The 15,894-nt window shown below is 42.4% G+C and overlaps 1 protein-coding gene across 10 annotated transcripts in view; it reads left to right on the plus strand.

Moving 5' to 3' along the window:
• LOC117385136 (partitioning defective 3 homolog) overlaps positions 1–15,894 on the plus strand; it is a 172,278-nt gene that overhangs the window by 76,040 nt on the left and 80,344 nt on the right. For 8 of the 10 annotated variants that reach the window (XM_055228776.1, XM_055228778.1, XM_055228783.1 and 5 more), the window contains exons 8-12: positions 3,267–3,392; positions 7,246–7,435; positions 7,678–7,960; positions 13,623–13,762; positions 14,787–14,915. In XM_055228776.1, coding sequence (XP_055084751.1) covers positions 3,267–3,392; positions 7,246–7,435; positions 7,678–7,960; positions 13,623–13,762; positions 14,787–14,915 — 868 coding nt within the window. The remainder of the gene's footprint in view (positions 1–3,266; positions 3,393–7,245; positions 7,436–7,677; positions 7,961–13,622; positions 13,763–14,786; positions 14,916–15,894) is intronic. The other 2 variants (XM_055228784.1, XM_055228782.1) reach the window with 1 other exon arrangement.

The raw sequence follows: 15,894 nt of genomic DNA on the forward strand, positions 1-15,894 counted from the left end.
AGCGGTGTGGAGGAGCGGTGTGGAGGAGCGGTGTGGAGGAGCGGTGTGGAGGAGCGGTGTGGGGGAGCTGTGAGGGGGAGCTGTGTGGAGGAGCGGTGTGGAGGAGCGGTGTGGGGGAGCGGTGTGGGGGAGCGGTGTGGGGGAGGAGCGGTGTGGAGGGGGAGCGGTGTGGAGGGGGAGCGGTGTGGAGGGGGAGCGGTGAGGAGGAGCTTTGAGGAGGAGCTTTGAGGAGCTCCAGATGTTTGAGTTTGTGACAAAGGCACAGATTTGGTTGTGTTTTAAAGCGTTTGTAAAGGCTCTGAGCAGGTGGTCATTATCTCGTGTGTTCAGAGACAGGAGCAGGAGCTGTGAAAGTACTTTACTATTAAGTTTATACAGTTTACAAAACTACTGCCAGACTGGTTTACAGAGAAGAATAAAGACTGAACTGGCTCTGATCCAGGTCTGAACCGGGTTTAAACCAGGTCTGAACCAGGTCTGAACCAGGAAATCCATGAATGAAACTTACAATTCTGTTTTTAACTTCCCATCCCAATAATATTACTTAGTTGTAGTGAAAGTAAAGTTGTGCTCATAGTAGTAGTGCTTGCTGTAGTAGTGCTTGCAGTAGTAGTTCTTACTGTAGTAGTGCTTGCAGTAGTAGTGCTTGCAGTAGTAGTACTTACTGTAGTAGTTCTTACTGTAGTAGTGCTTGCAGTAGTAGTAGTAGTAGTACTTGCAGTATTAGTCCTTCTTTCTCTGCTGTCCTAAAGTGTGAATGTGCTGACAGGAGGATTCTGGGTAAACTTATAGCTGCACAATGCTGCGTTCAAAAACCTATAAACTCCATGGGACATTTCAATTCCACTCAGCGTCTCAGATCTGATTAAAAGAGCGTTTATAGAAGTGCTCCTCTTTCATTGGGCTGAGAGCACATTTATAACGCCGTACTTTTATTGGCGAAGCGTCTCTGGTTTGTACACTGGGGCAGTTTCATCACAGAAATGGCCTCTTTACTTGTATACTTTTAAACACGCAGAGTTCTGGAGAATTTAATCAGTAAAAATCGCCCTTAAACTGCTCCAGTCTGACCCCAGGCCCTGGACATTTCACATGCACACTGCAGTAATGGAGGCGGAAAGTGCCAGGTCGGACTACGCATTTCACTAAGACATAGTTATATTTAGGTTTTTAATAAATAAATAAATAAATAAATAAAGTCTTCCCCCAGTTTGGTCATTTTTTAGGTTTAAAATGTTACTTCCTGGTTGGAAATCATGACATCACACAAGGGAATTCCTTAACTGTTACTTAGCAACCATTTTGTACTCTGGGCCAAAACTCCTCTATTGTTCACAGAAATTATTATCTGACAAATACAAGAAAAGAAAAAAGAAAACAAACACCTTTGTTTTGTTGAAATCATGATTAAAGTTTCAGAACAAATGTTTTTCTCCCAGTGTGATGTCACCAGTGTCAGCAACTCTCTACTTCCTGTCATTTTCAACATGTTTTTCAACTTTTCTTCACAAACTGCTTTTTGATTTGTGTAAAACTATAATTATATCGATCACAAAGACTATGATAACAATGAAATCTCCTGTTGTATTTTGCATAAAAACTGCTAACGCTGTAGTTTGGACAAAGTGGGGAGAGTATCAAGAGTAACGTTAATTCAGAATATTACTCAAGTAGAAGTACAAAGTAGTGGTCTAAGGAGGTGCTCGAGTAAGAATAAGTTAAAACTGTAAGGACGTAACATCTGATTTATAATTTTAGTGAACGTGAAGGACAAAACATGAAATAATGCACAAAATCTGGTCTTTTCAAAGAGACTCAAAAATGAGACTAAATCGTATCTGCAAGAAACCCCAATTATGGAAAACAAATGTACATTTTGTTCTTGAAAATGTCTCCACACTTTGCTTTGCTGTTAAAAATCCTCTAAATCCACCAAAATGCATTAAATCAAATCTGTTTTTGCACAATATTTGTTGGACGAGGACCCCTAAATCCTTCAGATCTTTCATGTTACCTGTTTGTCAGGACCTCGTGTCACATGGGCGTCCCTTCTCTACTACACCACTAGACTCTTTAAATACGTGTAAATATGTGCTCTCTGTCTGATCTGAAATCCACCAGAACATGTGTTTAAAGTGTGAATGTGTAGCGTGTTTGCCTTGGTGTATCATTCATGTGCATTCAGGTATAGACTTAGGCTCGGACCACATCTTTATTATCTGATTGTAGACGCCGTGTTGGCATAACTAAAAATGTCCTGGAAAATGATTTCTACTTTAGCGTGTATATTTAGACTTTTTGACACAAATCCTCCTCAAACATTCCCTCTCCTTCTCCTCTTTAACACCACATTCACAGGGACCCAGCGTAAAAACTGCACTGACACGATCAGACTTCAGGCACAATTTGTATTTTTAAGCGTCAAGCCGTGTTCATTCAGGTGCACTTAAACACGTCTCCACGGCAACCGGGACATCCTAAGCCTTTTGGACACGGAACATTACGAAACCTGAGAAATCTGAGTTTATCCTGTGAGCGACAGACGCTGGCAGGCGCTAATCGAATAAAAATCCCAGGGTGCGTGAAGTGAATGAGAAACGTGCACAAGACTGAAGCAGTGAATGTCTGTAGCTGTAAGATGCAGAGGAACTGTATCATAAAGAATTCATTTTTTTTGTCTGAAAAAGATCACATATTTTGGAGAAAAGTGACTGAGAATTTACTGCTACAGCTACTACCAACAACAGCAAATGCAACTATTTTCTGTCTACTGTACTACTGCTCTACTGAGGAGCTGAGTATTACAGTGTGAATAACATTACTGAGGTGTTTAAATGAGGGAAATAATGTTAAAATTACGTAACATTTGACTTGATACAGTCTGGAAACTGCCTTTATGTACGTTTGTTATTCCTGGTTTGACTTGATTTAGACATGGCTCAGTCCTGGTTTAGTTTACTCCTGGTTTAATTTAGTCCTTTTTTTTATTTAGTCCTGTTTTAGTTGCAGTTTAGCCCTTGTTCTTACTCTTTGTTGACCTCACAGGACTCTGGGGTTGCTGGTCCTTGTTCAGTCCTTGTTCAGTCCAGGTTTAGATCTGGTTCTGACCCTCCTTTATGACCTTACAGGACTCTGAGTTTGCTAGACTTGGTTCAGTCCTGGTTCAGTCCTGGTTCAGTCCTGGTTCTGTCCTGGTTCTGTCCTGGTTCTGTCCTGGTTCAGTCCTGGTCTAGCGCTCCTTCTGACCCTCCTTGTTGACCTTCCAGGACTCTGGGGTTGCTGGTTAAACGCCTGGAGCGCGGAGGTAAAGCCGAGCAGCAGAGCCTTTTCCAGGAGAACGACTGTATCATTCGGATCAATAACGGAGACCTGAGAAACATACGATTCGAACAGTAAGACCCTGGGCGTGTGAACCCTGTGTGAAACCCCACTTAACCCTTTAACCCCCTCCATGCACTAACCCGGACTTTGGCTAACAGATCCCAGGCGTTTGGACCCTGTGTGAACCTCCATGTTTAATCCTAACTATAAAACAGCCCTACTTCTGTTCTGTCGTGCTGACTCATAGTTTCGCTTCAGTGTCTATCTACCCCACAGCCTTAACACAAACAGCCCTGCTTCAGCCGTCTTTGTGCTAACCCAGATGTTGGCTAACAGATGCCAATATTGTTTTGTGTAGCGCTAACCTCTAACCTAACCTCCTTTAGCTTGTTCATTGCAAATTGATGTGTCATATAATAAAAACAGTGCTACGCAGCCTTTTCTCTCCACTCCCTGCTTCAGCCTGCTTCAGCCTGCTTCAGCCTGTGTCCATAACATGTGTGATTTTACTTCCAGGATTTTGTATTACCCTTGTTTTCTGTGTCTTGTGTAGTCTGTTGAACGCACTGTGCTCAAAGTTTTATACACGACAACGTTTAAAATGTACAGGATATGCACTATCACACAGACCTTTGTCCTACACCCCTCCTGTCCTTTACACATTTTTCTTTTTTTACTGAATCTACATAAAGCCGCGATTGTCCAGGAAGCCGGTCCAGACCAAAAAGTCCAGGGCCGATTCTTCTCCCAGTCCAGCATTCGAGAGCCGTCATTCACTTGATTTACCAGGTTTAGTTGAGCCTGACTTTGCTCTGTTCACTTCAGACTGTTGGGTGGATTGTCTCAAAGTCCTTCCTCTGGCCCAGGGCGACTGAAAGGCCAGAGGAGTGCCAGAGACTGATCCTCACACTCTGAGGTCTGGGACAAAGACCTCACTGTGCCGTTTATGACATCACACATGAAGAGCACAGTCAATGATTTAAACTAATGTGACACAAACTGCTCCATTACAACCGCAGTCTTGAAGAGGAAATACTGTTTGGATAATAGCATTTAAATAGAGTTAGTCATTTTCCTGGTTGAGCGTGTGTCAGCTGCTTGTCTCCATGAGGTTATTATTGCTTTTTGGATATTCCACAGTATGGCATTAAATGTTTCTGTCTTGCAATTATTCCATTAAGAGCTCAAAAATAGCTTTTAAACAATGCATTCTTATGTTTGCGGGCTCATTTCTCCACACATCTGACCTGTAACTTGACTTAGCGGTGTCAACTGTGTATCTTCATAGAGCTGGAAAAGTTTAATGCTATACTTTGGAACATTCCAGACAAAGCCATAAAGACTCAATATATAATGTATATATTAATGTACACATATATCTATTGTAGTTTTATCATCCATGCAAGTTACAGAATTGGCGTATTATTATTTTTTAACATAAATGTCCAGACTCTGCCAAGTTACAGGTCAGATGCGTGGAGAGGCGATCCCGCTCAGTAAGAATGCATTTTTAAGTTATTTTTCAGCAATAAAATACAGATTTCCGCTGTAATCATTGAGTGAATGTGACGTCAACCACAGTGTTCGGCTCCAGTCAAATGAAGCTCATCGAGGCTACAGCAAGTTCCATATTTGATATTCTGACCACGAGTATCATAGCAACCAAAGAGCCAATCCAGGGCGAGGCTGTTGACCGCCTTCACCGCTGTTTAAGCGGGGAGTGGGCACTGTTACTCAAACCTGTTGCTAACGCTAAAGAGAGCGAGCTTGAGGAAAGAAGGCGCCTCATTTGTCTGTTATTAATGTTCATATCTTGATTTACAGACACAATAGTGAAATGAAAACACCAGGATCATGTAGAGTGGGTTAAAACAAACAAGTTTAAGTTCTGACAGCAGCAGTTATAGAGAGAGAGGTGACAGCTTTTCAATGTAAAGTGATTTGGAGTCGGAGTGGATGCAGCCGAATCACGCCCATGCTCACTTCTTATTTGAAATGCGGCGGCTAGCGGGTTAGCTATGTCCATTTATATATACAGTCTATGATTGTGATGCAGCGAGTTCTTGGCTCTCACAGTACAATGCAATCAGCTTAACCCCATCTGGGAGTGTGACATCACAGTCAAGAACCTGAAAACCACCAATCGGATCTCCATGGAGACGGCAACATGGCAGATTCTCTACAAGAAAAGTTACACAGTGCACCTTTTAAAATGTGTTTTCAGTGGCAGCCCTGTACCCTCCTGTTTAAGTCCCCGTCGTCACATTCTTTAGCAAGAGCCAAAACTCATGTAAAAGAGCTGTTTAATCCTTCTTGGTGTCAGCAGGGGCTTGTGTCTGTGCTTTCGACTGCTCCAGTAATCCACCGTGAAATCTGCTCTGCCCCGACACGACTTTGGGCTGGGAAAACCCACTATAAACCCCCCCAGAGACCCCCAACCCTTTTCATCTACAACAGAGGAGCAGTCCAGGCCTCCCTCCCCTCATCCCTCACCCCAAATGAGGTCCCATAGCGAGAGACAGGTGGCGCTAACAAGGCTCGGGCCCAGGAGGTGCTGACAGCTAGCATAAACGTCTGCACTATACGCGGCGACGTTAGCCCAGATCTGTGTCGCAGAGGAAAATGGAGGGATTAAGAAATGTACAAGGAGGAGGAGAGACAGGAGCAGTTTTAGAAAGCGTTCATTAAGATGTCCGTTTGACAGGGAAGGAGGGAGAGAGGTTAGATAAAGAGAGAGGGAGAGAAAGGAAGAGGGACAGGGAGAATTAACAGAAGAAGAGCGTGAAAGAGACTGAAGAGGAAGCTAGGGAGAGAGTAGAAAGAGAAAGGGGGGAAGGGGGGTAGGTGAGGACAGAAAGGTGAGAGAGAGAGAGAGAGAGAGAGAGAGAGAAAGAGAAAGCGAGGCAGATTGAAAGGGAGGAAGAAAGAGAGAGAGAGGGTTGTCAAATGCCTCTTAAGCTGCAGGTAAAGCTCTGTGGCTCCAGTCACTTTCTAAAGGTACAGAGCAGACTGGAGTAAGCTCAGGACGGTCTCACAGATGTGTGGCAGTATTAGCTGTGCACACACTTACACTCTGCTCTGTGTGAAGAGGATCCTCCAGAAGTCCCTGAGCTACTGCGATGGTGCCTCTGTTTGTTCACTTCAGAGCAGATTAGCCTGAGAGAAGCCGCGTTGGCCCGTTACAGAGGTCCAAAACGTGCTAGGACCTTCCAAACAGATCTGACACTCTCTTTGGCTCTGGGTCCACTTTAGCTGAAGAGGAGCTACACAGCGCAGTGAGATGATTGGATAAGAGAGAACGCAGACTCAGGAGAAAACAACTTGTTGAGCTGACATGTTAGCTAGCGCATATTAGTAGCAACAGTTTCTGAAAATATGATAAAAATATGGTGTTTCCAGTGTATAATACCTCTAACATGAGCCAAACGCAAATACATTACATAAAGAGGGGGTTTAAACAGAAGTATTTTTGTTTTTATACTAGCTTTAACTTTAGCCTTGTCTTACAGCACCACAAATTTGAAATTACTAAATGTCTTTTTTGCTGAGACCCGCCTTGTGATTAAAAAGTATAATTCAGAAACGATTTTGATTTAGTTTGTTAAGAAAATGTTTAGGTGACGTTATTGTCTCCGGTCTAGAGCCCTGTCCCTGGACCCAGAACTCGGAGCAGAGACGCAGGCCAATGGGGATTCAGAGCTGCAAAAACCAAAGTCAAAGTTATTAGCATGTTAATACGTTGTTTTCAGCTAATATAACATTTTGAAAACAACACAAGATAACATGGAGATCTAAATGTGTTGTGTATTGGCAGTTAATACCAAATCTAAGTCAAATACCCCCTCTTTAATTTAATCCCCATCCGATACAGAAACTTGTTTAGTCCTGGTCTCCCTCTCACTGTCTCGCTTCTTTCTTCTCCAGAGCTCAGAACATGTTCCGAGCGGCGATGCGTTCTCCTGTCATAATGTTCCACGTGGTTCCCTCCTCTATGAAGTCCGAGTACGAGCAGCTGTCCCATCCCGAACGCACCCTCTCCCACCAAGAGAGGACCTCCGACAGGACCTCCGACAGGACCTCCGACAGGACCTCCGACAGGAACCCACAGTCTGAGGTGGGTAGTAGTCGGATACATTTACCTGAGAAATGTTTTAAAGAAATTATACTGGTTGTTATAGTAGTTTTAAGACCCCACATACTTTTACTCGAGTAATATACTGTAGAGTGCAACAGTATTCATACTTGAGTAGTACTTTTCTCAAATACTTTTAACTCTTGAGTAATTTCTTGGATCACTACATTGTACTTTTACTTGAGTAATAATATTCTAGTAATTTCTTTCCACTCTGCCCACAGCACCTCTCCTCTGGCCCCTCCCATCCCTCGCTAGACCGATTCAGCCCGGAGACTCTCAGCTCTGGGTCGTTCTCTGGTCTCGACCGAACTCCGAACCGGACTTCCAGATCACAAATCCACCCGGACCAATCGGAGCCGTACACGCCCACCGTGCCCCACCCGCCCGTCGTCTCCGCCGCAAAACCTCCAACAGGCCACACCCCCCACCGGCCAGCGGCCAATCAGACGACAGCAGGCGTCACCAAGAAGATCGGGAGGAGGCTCAACATCCAACTACAAAAAGGTGAGGGACCCTTTATGTCAGATGCCCTCCCATCCTCCTATATCCCTGTGTCAGATGCCCTTCCAGATGTTGTGGGGTGGTTGGAAAAATACAGTGGCAGAATGGACCTCGTCACTGATGGAAATGATCAGGGGAAAAAAATAAAACATTTGTGGCTTTTTTTAAGAATTCTTATAAAAAAGTCAGTAGAATGAGACAGATTCCTGCCTCCATCTTGGATCTTTGGCTGTGAAACTCTAATAGAATATGCAGCAGCCATCTGTGCTGTGAGGGGCTGACAGGGACCCAGGGCTCACCATCAAGCACTTTGGCACCGGATCTGGCATCTGGTTTAAATGTGGTTTGGCCCTGGCCAAATCCTCAGTTAGTACTGGCATAGTTGTGGTTCAAGATGGTCCTGGTTTAGAACTGGTTTAGTCCTGCATTAGTCCTGGTTTAATCCCTGTTAAAGTCTTTATTTAATACTATGTTAGTCCTGGGTTAAGCCTGGTTTAGTCGTAGCTATTCTCTGGTTCAGTCCTGGTTCAATCCTGGTTCACTCCTGGCCTAGTCCTGGCCTACTCCTAGTCTAGTCCTGTTTTCCCGTCAGCCTCTTCTCTTGATGTTTGATTTTGAGCCTGTGGGGTTTTTCACTGAAGCTGGGACCATTCAAAAACACATATGTAAAATGGAGTTTAATCCTGGTTTGGATTTAAGTCGTCACGGGACAAAAGTCGGAACAAAAGAGGGACAGGCCTCAGGAGGAGACGTAATCCAGACCCAGTGGTTTAACAACAGGAAATGAATGAGGATATTAAAGTCTTAGACAAACCTAAGTATACAGTCATATTTGTGAAGTGTTTTGGGTTATATCGTGGGACAAAGGCGTTCCCAGGAGGATGGTTAAAGTGGATTTACAGATCTACAGGACATTATGTTGGATACACAAATATAGTGAAAAGAGTATTATATTTACGCTAATTCTGGTGTTAGCCACTCAGATCAACTGTTATGGCTTGAGATGCAAAATCCGTTTCTTTTACCATGTTATAACGTTGTTCCCTCATCAAAAACATGCCTGAGGAGGTTTTATGTCATCCATGTATGTTTGAGTAATTTAGCGATCTCACCCGGCCCTATTCAAACCCTCCTTGCAGTTAGCTGTAATATTCGTAAATATACAAAAACATGATAAAAACTGCACACAGCAACTTGACAAACCTGGTGTGATGTGCAGTAGTTTCATTTTCACACGCTGATTGTGTTGTGATAGTGTTGTGAAGGGGAGTGACTTAGAGTGGGGAGCAAAATGATGTTATGTTGTTTTTCAAAAGAATAAAAGGTAACTATATATGTTATGTGTTCATATTGATACCCCATAAAAGTCAAACACCACCTCTTTAATCTGTGTGTGTAATGTTTTGTCTCGTAGCTGTGTGAAAACACTATTCCCAGGATGTTGTTTAAGCAGATTTAAGCGTTTACAGTAAATGATTTCGGCAGAATGAGTTCAGAGCATATGAAAAGCAGGATTTATTTTTATTGCCAAACGTTATTGTTGGTTTGGAATCACATCAGATTTATTGTAAGTACGCACTCACACAGGGCCTTTTGAAACGGCCTCGATGGTGGAGCATTTTATGGCTCTGAACCACGGTGACGAGGTTTCAGAACTTCTGTCTGTCTCCGTCATTACTAAAGGTGAGGGTTTGACGTGAGTTTGGAGCAGAGTGGATTCACTTTTTACTCTTGTCTTCCATCCTCTTATTAGGTTTATGAGCCGTGTTTTGTGCGGGTTCATGAGCAGCCATGCCGTGCTTTGGTCCACCTCCTCCAACCGGGCTGAAGTCCCACCCGTGCTGTGTTTGGGCACGGTTCATTTGCACTCACACTGGACAAACATACCGCTCTTGAGGGGATATCCAGACTTGGGTGTGGTTCGATTGGGCCAGTGTGTCTCCTGAACCATAATGACACTGGGATTGCTTTAGAAATATGATCTGAATTACATTTTGTTATTTTATTTTATACTGCTGTTGTGTCTCTGGGCAAGGCTCTTCACTCCGTCTGTTTCATAATATTCCATAACAACGTTTTAAAGCCCTGCTCAAAATGACACCGGCTGATCATTTTTCTCTAATAGCATAAGTCTGGTTTTATCCCTGTGTTGTAAAGGTGCGGGTGATTATAAGAATAAAAGTCCACATTAATGGAACAGTTTGAAGCAGATCTGTGTGAAGCCTCATCACACGCCACAGAGACGTCAGGAAATCACTGTGAATCTGAAGCTAATGAGGATAAGGACTCAGCACGAGAGGTAGATGAGCAGGTGCTTTAGATCTGTGCCCGGTCTGAACCAGGTCTGAACCAGGTCTGAACTGGCTCTGAACCAGGTCTGAAGTAGGTCTGAAGCAGATATGAAGCAGGCCTGAAGCAGGACTGAACCAGGGTGAAATCGAGTCTGAACCAGAACTGAACCAGAACAGAACCGGGACTGAACCAGGGAAGAACCAGGGCTGAAGCAGGTCTTAAGCAGGACTAAACTAGGTCTGAAATGGGTCTGAAGCAGGACTGAACCAGAGAAGAACCAGGGCTGAATCGGGTTTGAAGAAGGTCTGAACCGGGGATGAACCCGGTCTGAACCCGGTGTGAACTTGGAACCGGGACTCAAGCAGGTCTGATCCAGGTCTGATCCAGGTCTGATCCAGGACTGAACCGGCTCTGAACTGGGTCTGATTCAGGACTTGGACCAGGTCTGCACCAGGTCTGGACCAGGACTGGACCAGGACCAATACTAAACCATGTCTGAACCGGTACGGAACCAGGACTAGACCAGGACTAATACTGAATTAGGGACTGAACCAGGGACTGAACCAGGGACTGAACCAGGGACTGAACCAGGGACTGAACCAGGGACTGAACCAGGGACTGAACCAGGAGCCTCTTGTCTCTGGATGGAGGTATTTACCAGAGGATCTTGGCTGATTGCTTCATCACAGGATCAGGAAGTGGAGGTGAAGATGTTAAATGCTTCCTCCGCTTCACAGACACAGGATTAGCTCATGAATAAAGTTTATCTAATTGAGGCACGTGTCGTCCTCAGGCAAAGTGTAGAACGGCAACATTATACAAAACACAAAATGTACATTACCTCGAAGACGCTGCACCTGTTTTTAGTTTTAAAACGTGAAAAAGAGAACTTGCTCATTTAGAACAGTTTGCAGCGGTCCAGAGTTATTCCTCTCTTACCTTATACATTCTGAACTCCCTAATTACTCACCATGATTAGTTTATATGTGCTTTTCACAACTCTCAGAGACCAGAGCTGAAGCGCTACCAACAGCTAGCATGATAACAGTGCACTTCCTGAGTACCTGGAAATAAAACACTTTATAATGAGATGCAGACTGTACATAGTGGACTTACTTTGACCTCAACTGCTGTTTATACAATAAATCTGGACTGGGGCAAGACACATTTTGCTCAAATACAAAACTCGGGTAATTTTAAATCAGTATGGAAATTTAAAATGTCCAAAATGTAACATAATGACTCAAAGGTGCCATAGATTATAACTATAGAGCAGACACAGGCACAATATATCTGCTTTTAATGAAACGCTGTAGTCCTAAATCCCGTGGGCTCTGTCTGCACCGTAATAAAGGGGTTGGATGTATGTTTCTGCCTTCTGTCCTCTGTAAATAAGATTGTGCTGGGACAGGACACTTAATTTAATGTGCAGTGTTTATGAGTGAAGCTTCCGCTGTATGTAATGTCCTCTTTTCATTTCTGGACCATTACAAACCCACAGTCCTGCTCCTCGGGCTACATCTGTCTCTGCCTATGTCTTAAAGTGCATGTGACGGGTCAGACTATACATTTAACTTGGATACAGATTACCTCAGTCTTTAGCCTTGTTTCTAGTTTTCTCATTTTGGTGAAGTTTATCATTTTACTTCCTGGTTGGACCATAGACTGTATATATAAATGGACACGCTAACACGCTAGCCGCCACGTTCCAAACAAGAAGTGATTAAGAACAGACAAATCAGGTACCTTCTTTCCTTAAGGTTGCTCCCACTAGCCTTAGCAACAGGTTTGATCAACAGCACTGCTAAGAGCCCACTCCCCGCTAAACCAGTGGTACGGGGGGAGGGGGCGATACTTTCAGCAGCCTCGTTCCGGATTAGCTTTTTGTTTGCTATGATACTTGCGGTCAGAATTCCAAATGTGGAACTCTGCGCCAAATTGGCCCCTATAACTGCTCTAGCCTCGACGAGCTTCCTGTGTTGATAACATAGACAGTGTTAGGAATACTAATTTTCAGTAACTCTATTCTGGTACAGTTACTCTTTCATTTCGGTGATATTCAGAATACAGTTACAGTTACTAAAATCAAAGGAATACATAGTGGTACTTGATCGTGCAATATTAGTGAGAGAAAAAGTGTGTGTGCAATTTTCTCCTTCTCTAATTAGACATAAATTAGTGAAGAACAAGCAGAGCGGCAAAAATCAAGCTGTTGGTAAATATATCATTTTTACACAATTTTAATTTAAACGCATCTCTGTGTAAAAGTATTCCAAGTATTCAGAGTGCAGTACTCTGATTGGACCATGTATTCTGATGCATGGTCCAATCATACAGGTATTCTGTATTCTGTAGCTAAATACAGTTTCAAAGTATTCTTCACATCACTGGACATAGGCAGAGAGATTCTGTTTTACAACTCAGCGCTTTTCTTCTCTGTTTGTCCACTGATATGAAGGTTGGCGGTTCAATCCCACTCAAGACATAAACATCATTGGTAGAGCATTCAGAGCCACAGGTGACCCACAGGTTGGCAGTGCGATTGCAGCTCCCACAGATAAATACTGTTGTTGTGTCTTTGAGCAAGACGCTTAACTAACTTCATCCCCAGTGTCTGTGTACACTGGTATGTAAATGTGTGAATGGGTGAGTGGTTCCTTCATGTAAAGTGCTTTGAGTGCCTTGAAGGTGGAAAAGCGCTCTATAAAAATCTGACCATTTACCACATAAATGACTCCCCTGTGACGCAATAAAACGTCTAAACTCTGAACTGCATTAATTCCTTCTGTTATTCTGCTTTTATTATTCACTTGTAAATAATATACAGAAGCATTAGGGCTTGGGAAAAATATCTAATTGTGAAGTGTTAAAAATAGGATTCTGTTCATAGTTCACATTTTAAACACGTCCAGAAGAATTGACAAAAAGGCTAAAATCTGAGCTGACAAACTAATACAAGAATCACATTTCAGAACATGTTTGTACAGATCTAAACCACAGGGTTAGATCTGTTATTATGCAGAATAAGACAATTTGTTGTTTGTGGAGGAAATTACGGTACTTAAAAAATTGCATCCATTCCAATTGAATTACGATCAAACTTGAAGCGCTGATATGCATTTTCTCTTGAGGTCAAAATGTGATAAAGCATGAAAAGTGCTTATAAAGTCATCTTGGTGAATAATTAGGATGTTCACAATGCATAAGATGAGTGAGGAATAATTTTAAATGAACTACTTCTGTTTTTCACCTTTTTAATGCAAATGTAAAAGTCAGGTAGTTTGTTGAAGTACTTTTATACCCACAGTAGCTCGTTAGTATTTTAAGCACGTTTTTGTCCACAGTCCTTGAAATATCCCTCTTTCTCCCTTAGGTCCAGAGGGTTTGGGCTTCAGTATCACCTCCAGAGACGTACCTGTGGGAGGCTCCGCACCCATCTACGTGAAGAACATCCTGCCAAGAGGGGCCGCAATCCAGGATGGCCGGTTGAAGGCAGTAGACAGGCTGCTGGAGGTGAGAGGAATGTGAACTCTTCTGATGGACCAGTGTGTCGTTCACACAGACCTGGACTTGTTTCAGATGCCTCCTGTGGTTATAAAGAGCTGTTATTTGGACATAATACTGGACGACCAAAATGAACCTTGAACTTGAAATCACCAGAGGGTTTTTGAACTTACTGTAACGCAACGTATTTTCCAACTTTTTGCTGTCTACGTTTTTCTACTAACTGTAACTTAACTGACGTAAAACTATGGTAAATATTTAGTACTATCTACCAAAGTCAGAATTGGAAAAACATAAAAACCTGTTGTATGCTCTTTAAGTTACACTTCATAGTAACTACAATTATTTTTGCCTTAATAAAGCAAAGATAAAGACTTCACGAAGGACAGAGAAGAGTTCATTCACAGTTTCAGAAGGATTCAGGTCTGGGAACTACTTCATTAAGAGTCGGGGTTAAGAGTTTGAGTATTAAATATTTACTAAGCCTGAATCCAGCTCTTTGTTCATTATTGATTCACTCTTTCTTCATGCTGCTGTAGTTCGCCAAATGTTTCAAACAACCATGTTTTGGACATCAGTCTGGTCTGTTTAATCCCTACATTATAATCAGGTTTGTCAAACACATTTTCACTGAGGGCCTCATCAGCAAAATGGTCACTCTCAAAGGGCCACATGTAAAATAAATGTAACTACGTTTTTAACTTGTGCATTAACTGTCTTAGTATTTATTTCGTATTCAAGTTATTATTCAAGTTACATATACATTTCCATAGATGTAAAAATATGGCTGTGTAACTGTATCTCCTGATAAACAGACATTTTAAGACTGTCAAACATTTTAATTCATGTTGTTGTGGGCCACATAAAATGACATGGAGGGCCACATTTAGCCCGGGGGCCTTGAGTTTGAAACATGTGATTATAATGAATATAATTTTGTAAAGTTAAATGAATCACCTGTCCCCTCCCTGTCATTGGCTCCCTCACGCTCACCTGTTGTTCTGATTGGCTCACCTGAGGTTCTTTGTTGCAGGTGAATGGTGTGGACTTGAGCGGTCGCACTCAGGAGGAAGTAGTGTCCCTGCTCAGAGCGACCCCTATGGGCGGCTCTGTGTCACTGCTGGTACTGCGCCAAGAGGAGGCCTTCCTGCCTCCAGACACGGTATGTAAAATAGAGTCTCCTCTGCGTCTCACTGTGGTCAGAAATGAATTGACCTCTGTGTGTTTCGGAAAGTTCACATGTGTGGACTTTTATTAGAGCAGGTTAGAATACTCATTTCACTTAAAGGTCCTATATTACAGAGAAGTGATACTCGTGAGCTTTAAAAAATGTTATATAATGCTGTGACCTCCTCAAAAACAGACATGGAGTTGTGTTTTGTTTCATTCACACAGTTTGAGTAACACTTTATTATTAGTCTATCTATATTTCCAAAGCTCAAAATGCTCTGTTCCACCTTGTGATGTCATGAAGTGGTAGTTTTCAAATTAACATCGGCAGCAAATGATTCTAGTGAAGGTGAAGGGAGTTTAAAAACACAGTGGAGCACTTCCTGTATTACCACATGACATCACAAGGTGGAACAGAGTGTTTTCTGTTTGAGAGAAGAACTCAGCTTAAATCTGCAGGTTTGTGCGTTAAACATGTGTGAATGAAACAAAACACAACTCCAGGTCTGTTTGTGATGAGGAAACTAGATTATAGAAGATCAGAAAACTGTCATATGAGCCCTTTAAACATGATTAACATATTTACATTTCAGAGTGTAGTTATGATTAGACTAATCAAAATAAATGACAACATCTTTATTTTGTTCACCCTCTGGCATCACTGTAAAAAATCCCATTTGTTCCGTTAAGCACATAACACATGCAGAGTGTTTGGACGTCCAGGAACATGTTTTGTTCATTATTCTTACATTTGAGTTTCTCTGGGCTCATTCTTTTCACACACTTCTGCTCTAAATATTGATATATAATATTAATGCAGTATATTTAAGAAATATATAGTATAGTATAGTGTAGAAATATTTTAACCCATTTTTATTTTGAATCTTTGTATCAAATATTTTGTTTTTTATCTGAACCTTTTAAATTCCATTTCTTATCATCAGGAGCACATTTAGAGTTACAAAAGCACA

This window comes from Periophthalmus magnuspinnatus, chromosome 17, assembly GCF_009829125.3.
Source record: "Periophthalmus magnuspinnatus isolate fPerMag1 chromosome 17, fPerMag1.2.pri, whole genome shotgun sequence".
Taxonomy (NCBI): Eukaryota; Metazoa; Chordata; class Actinopteri; order Gobiiformes; family Gobiidae; genus Periophthalmus; species Periophthalmus magnuspinnatus.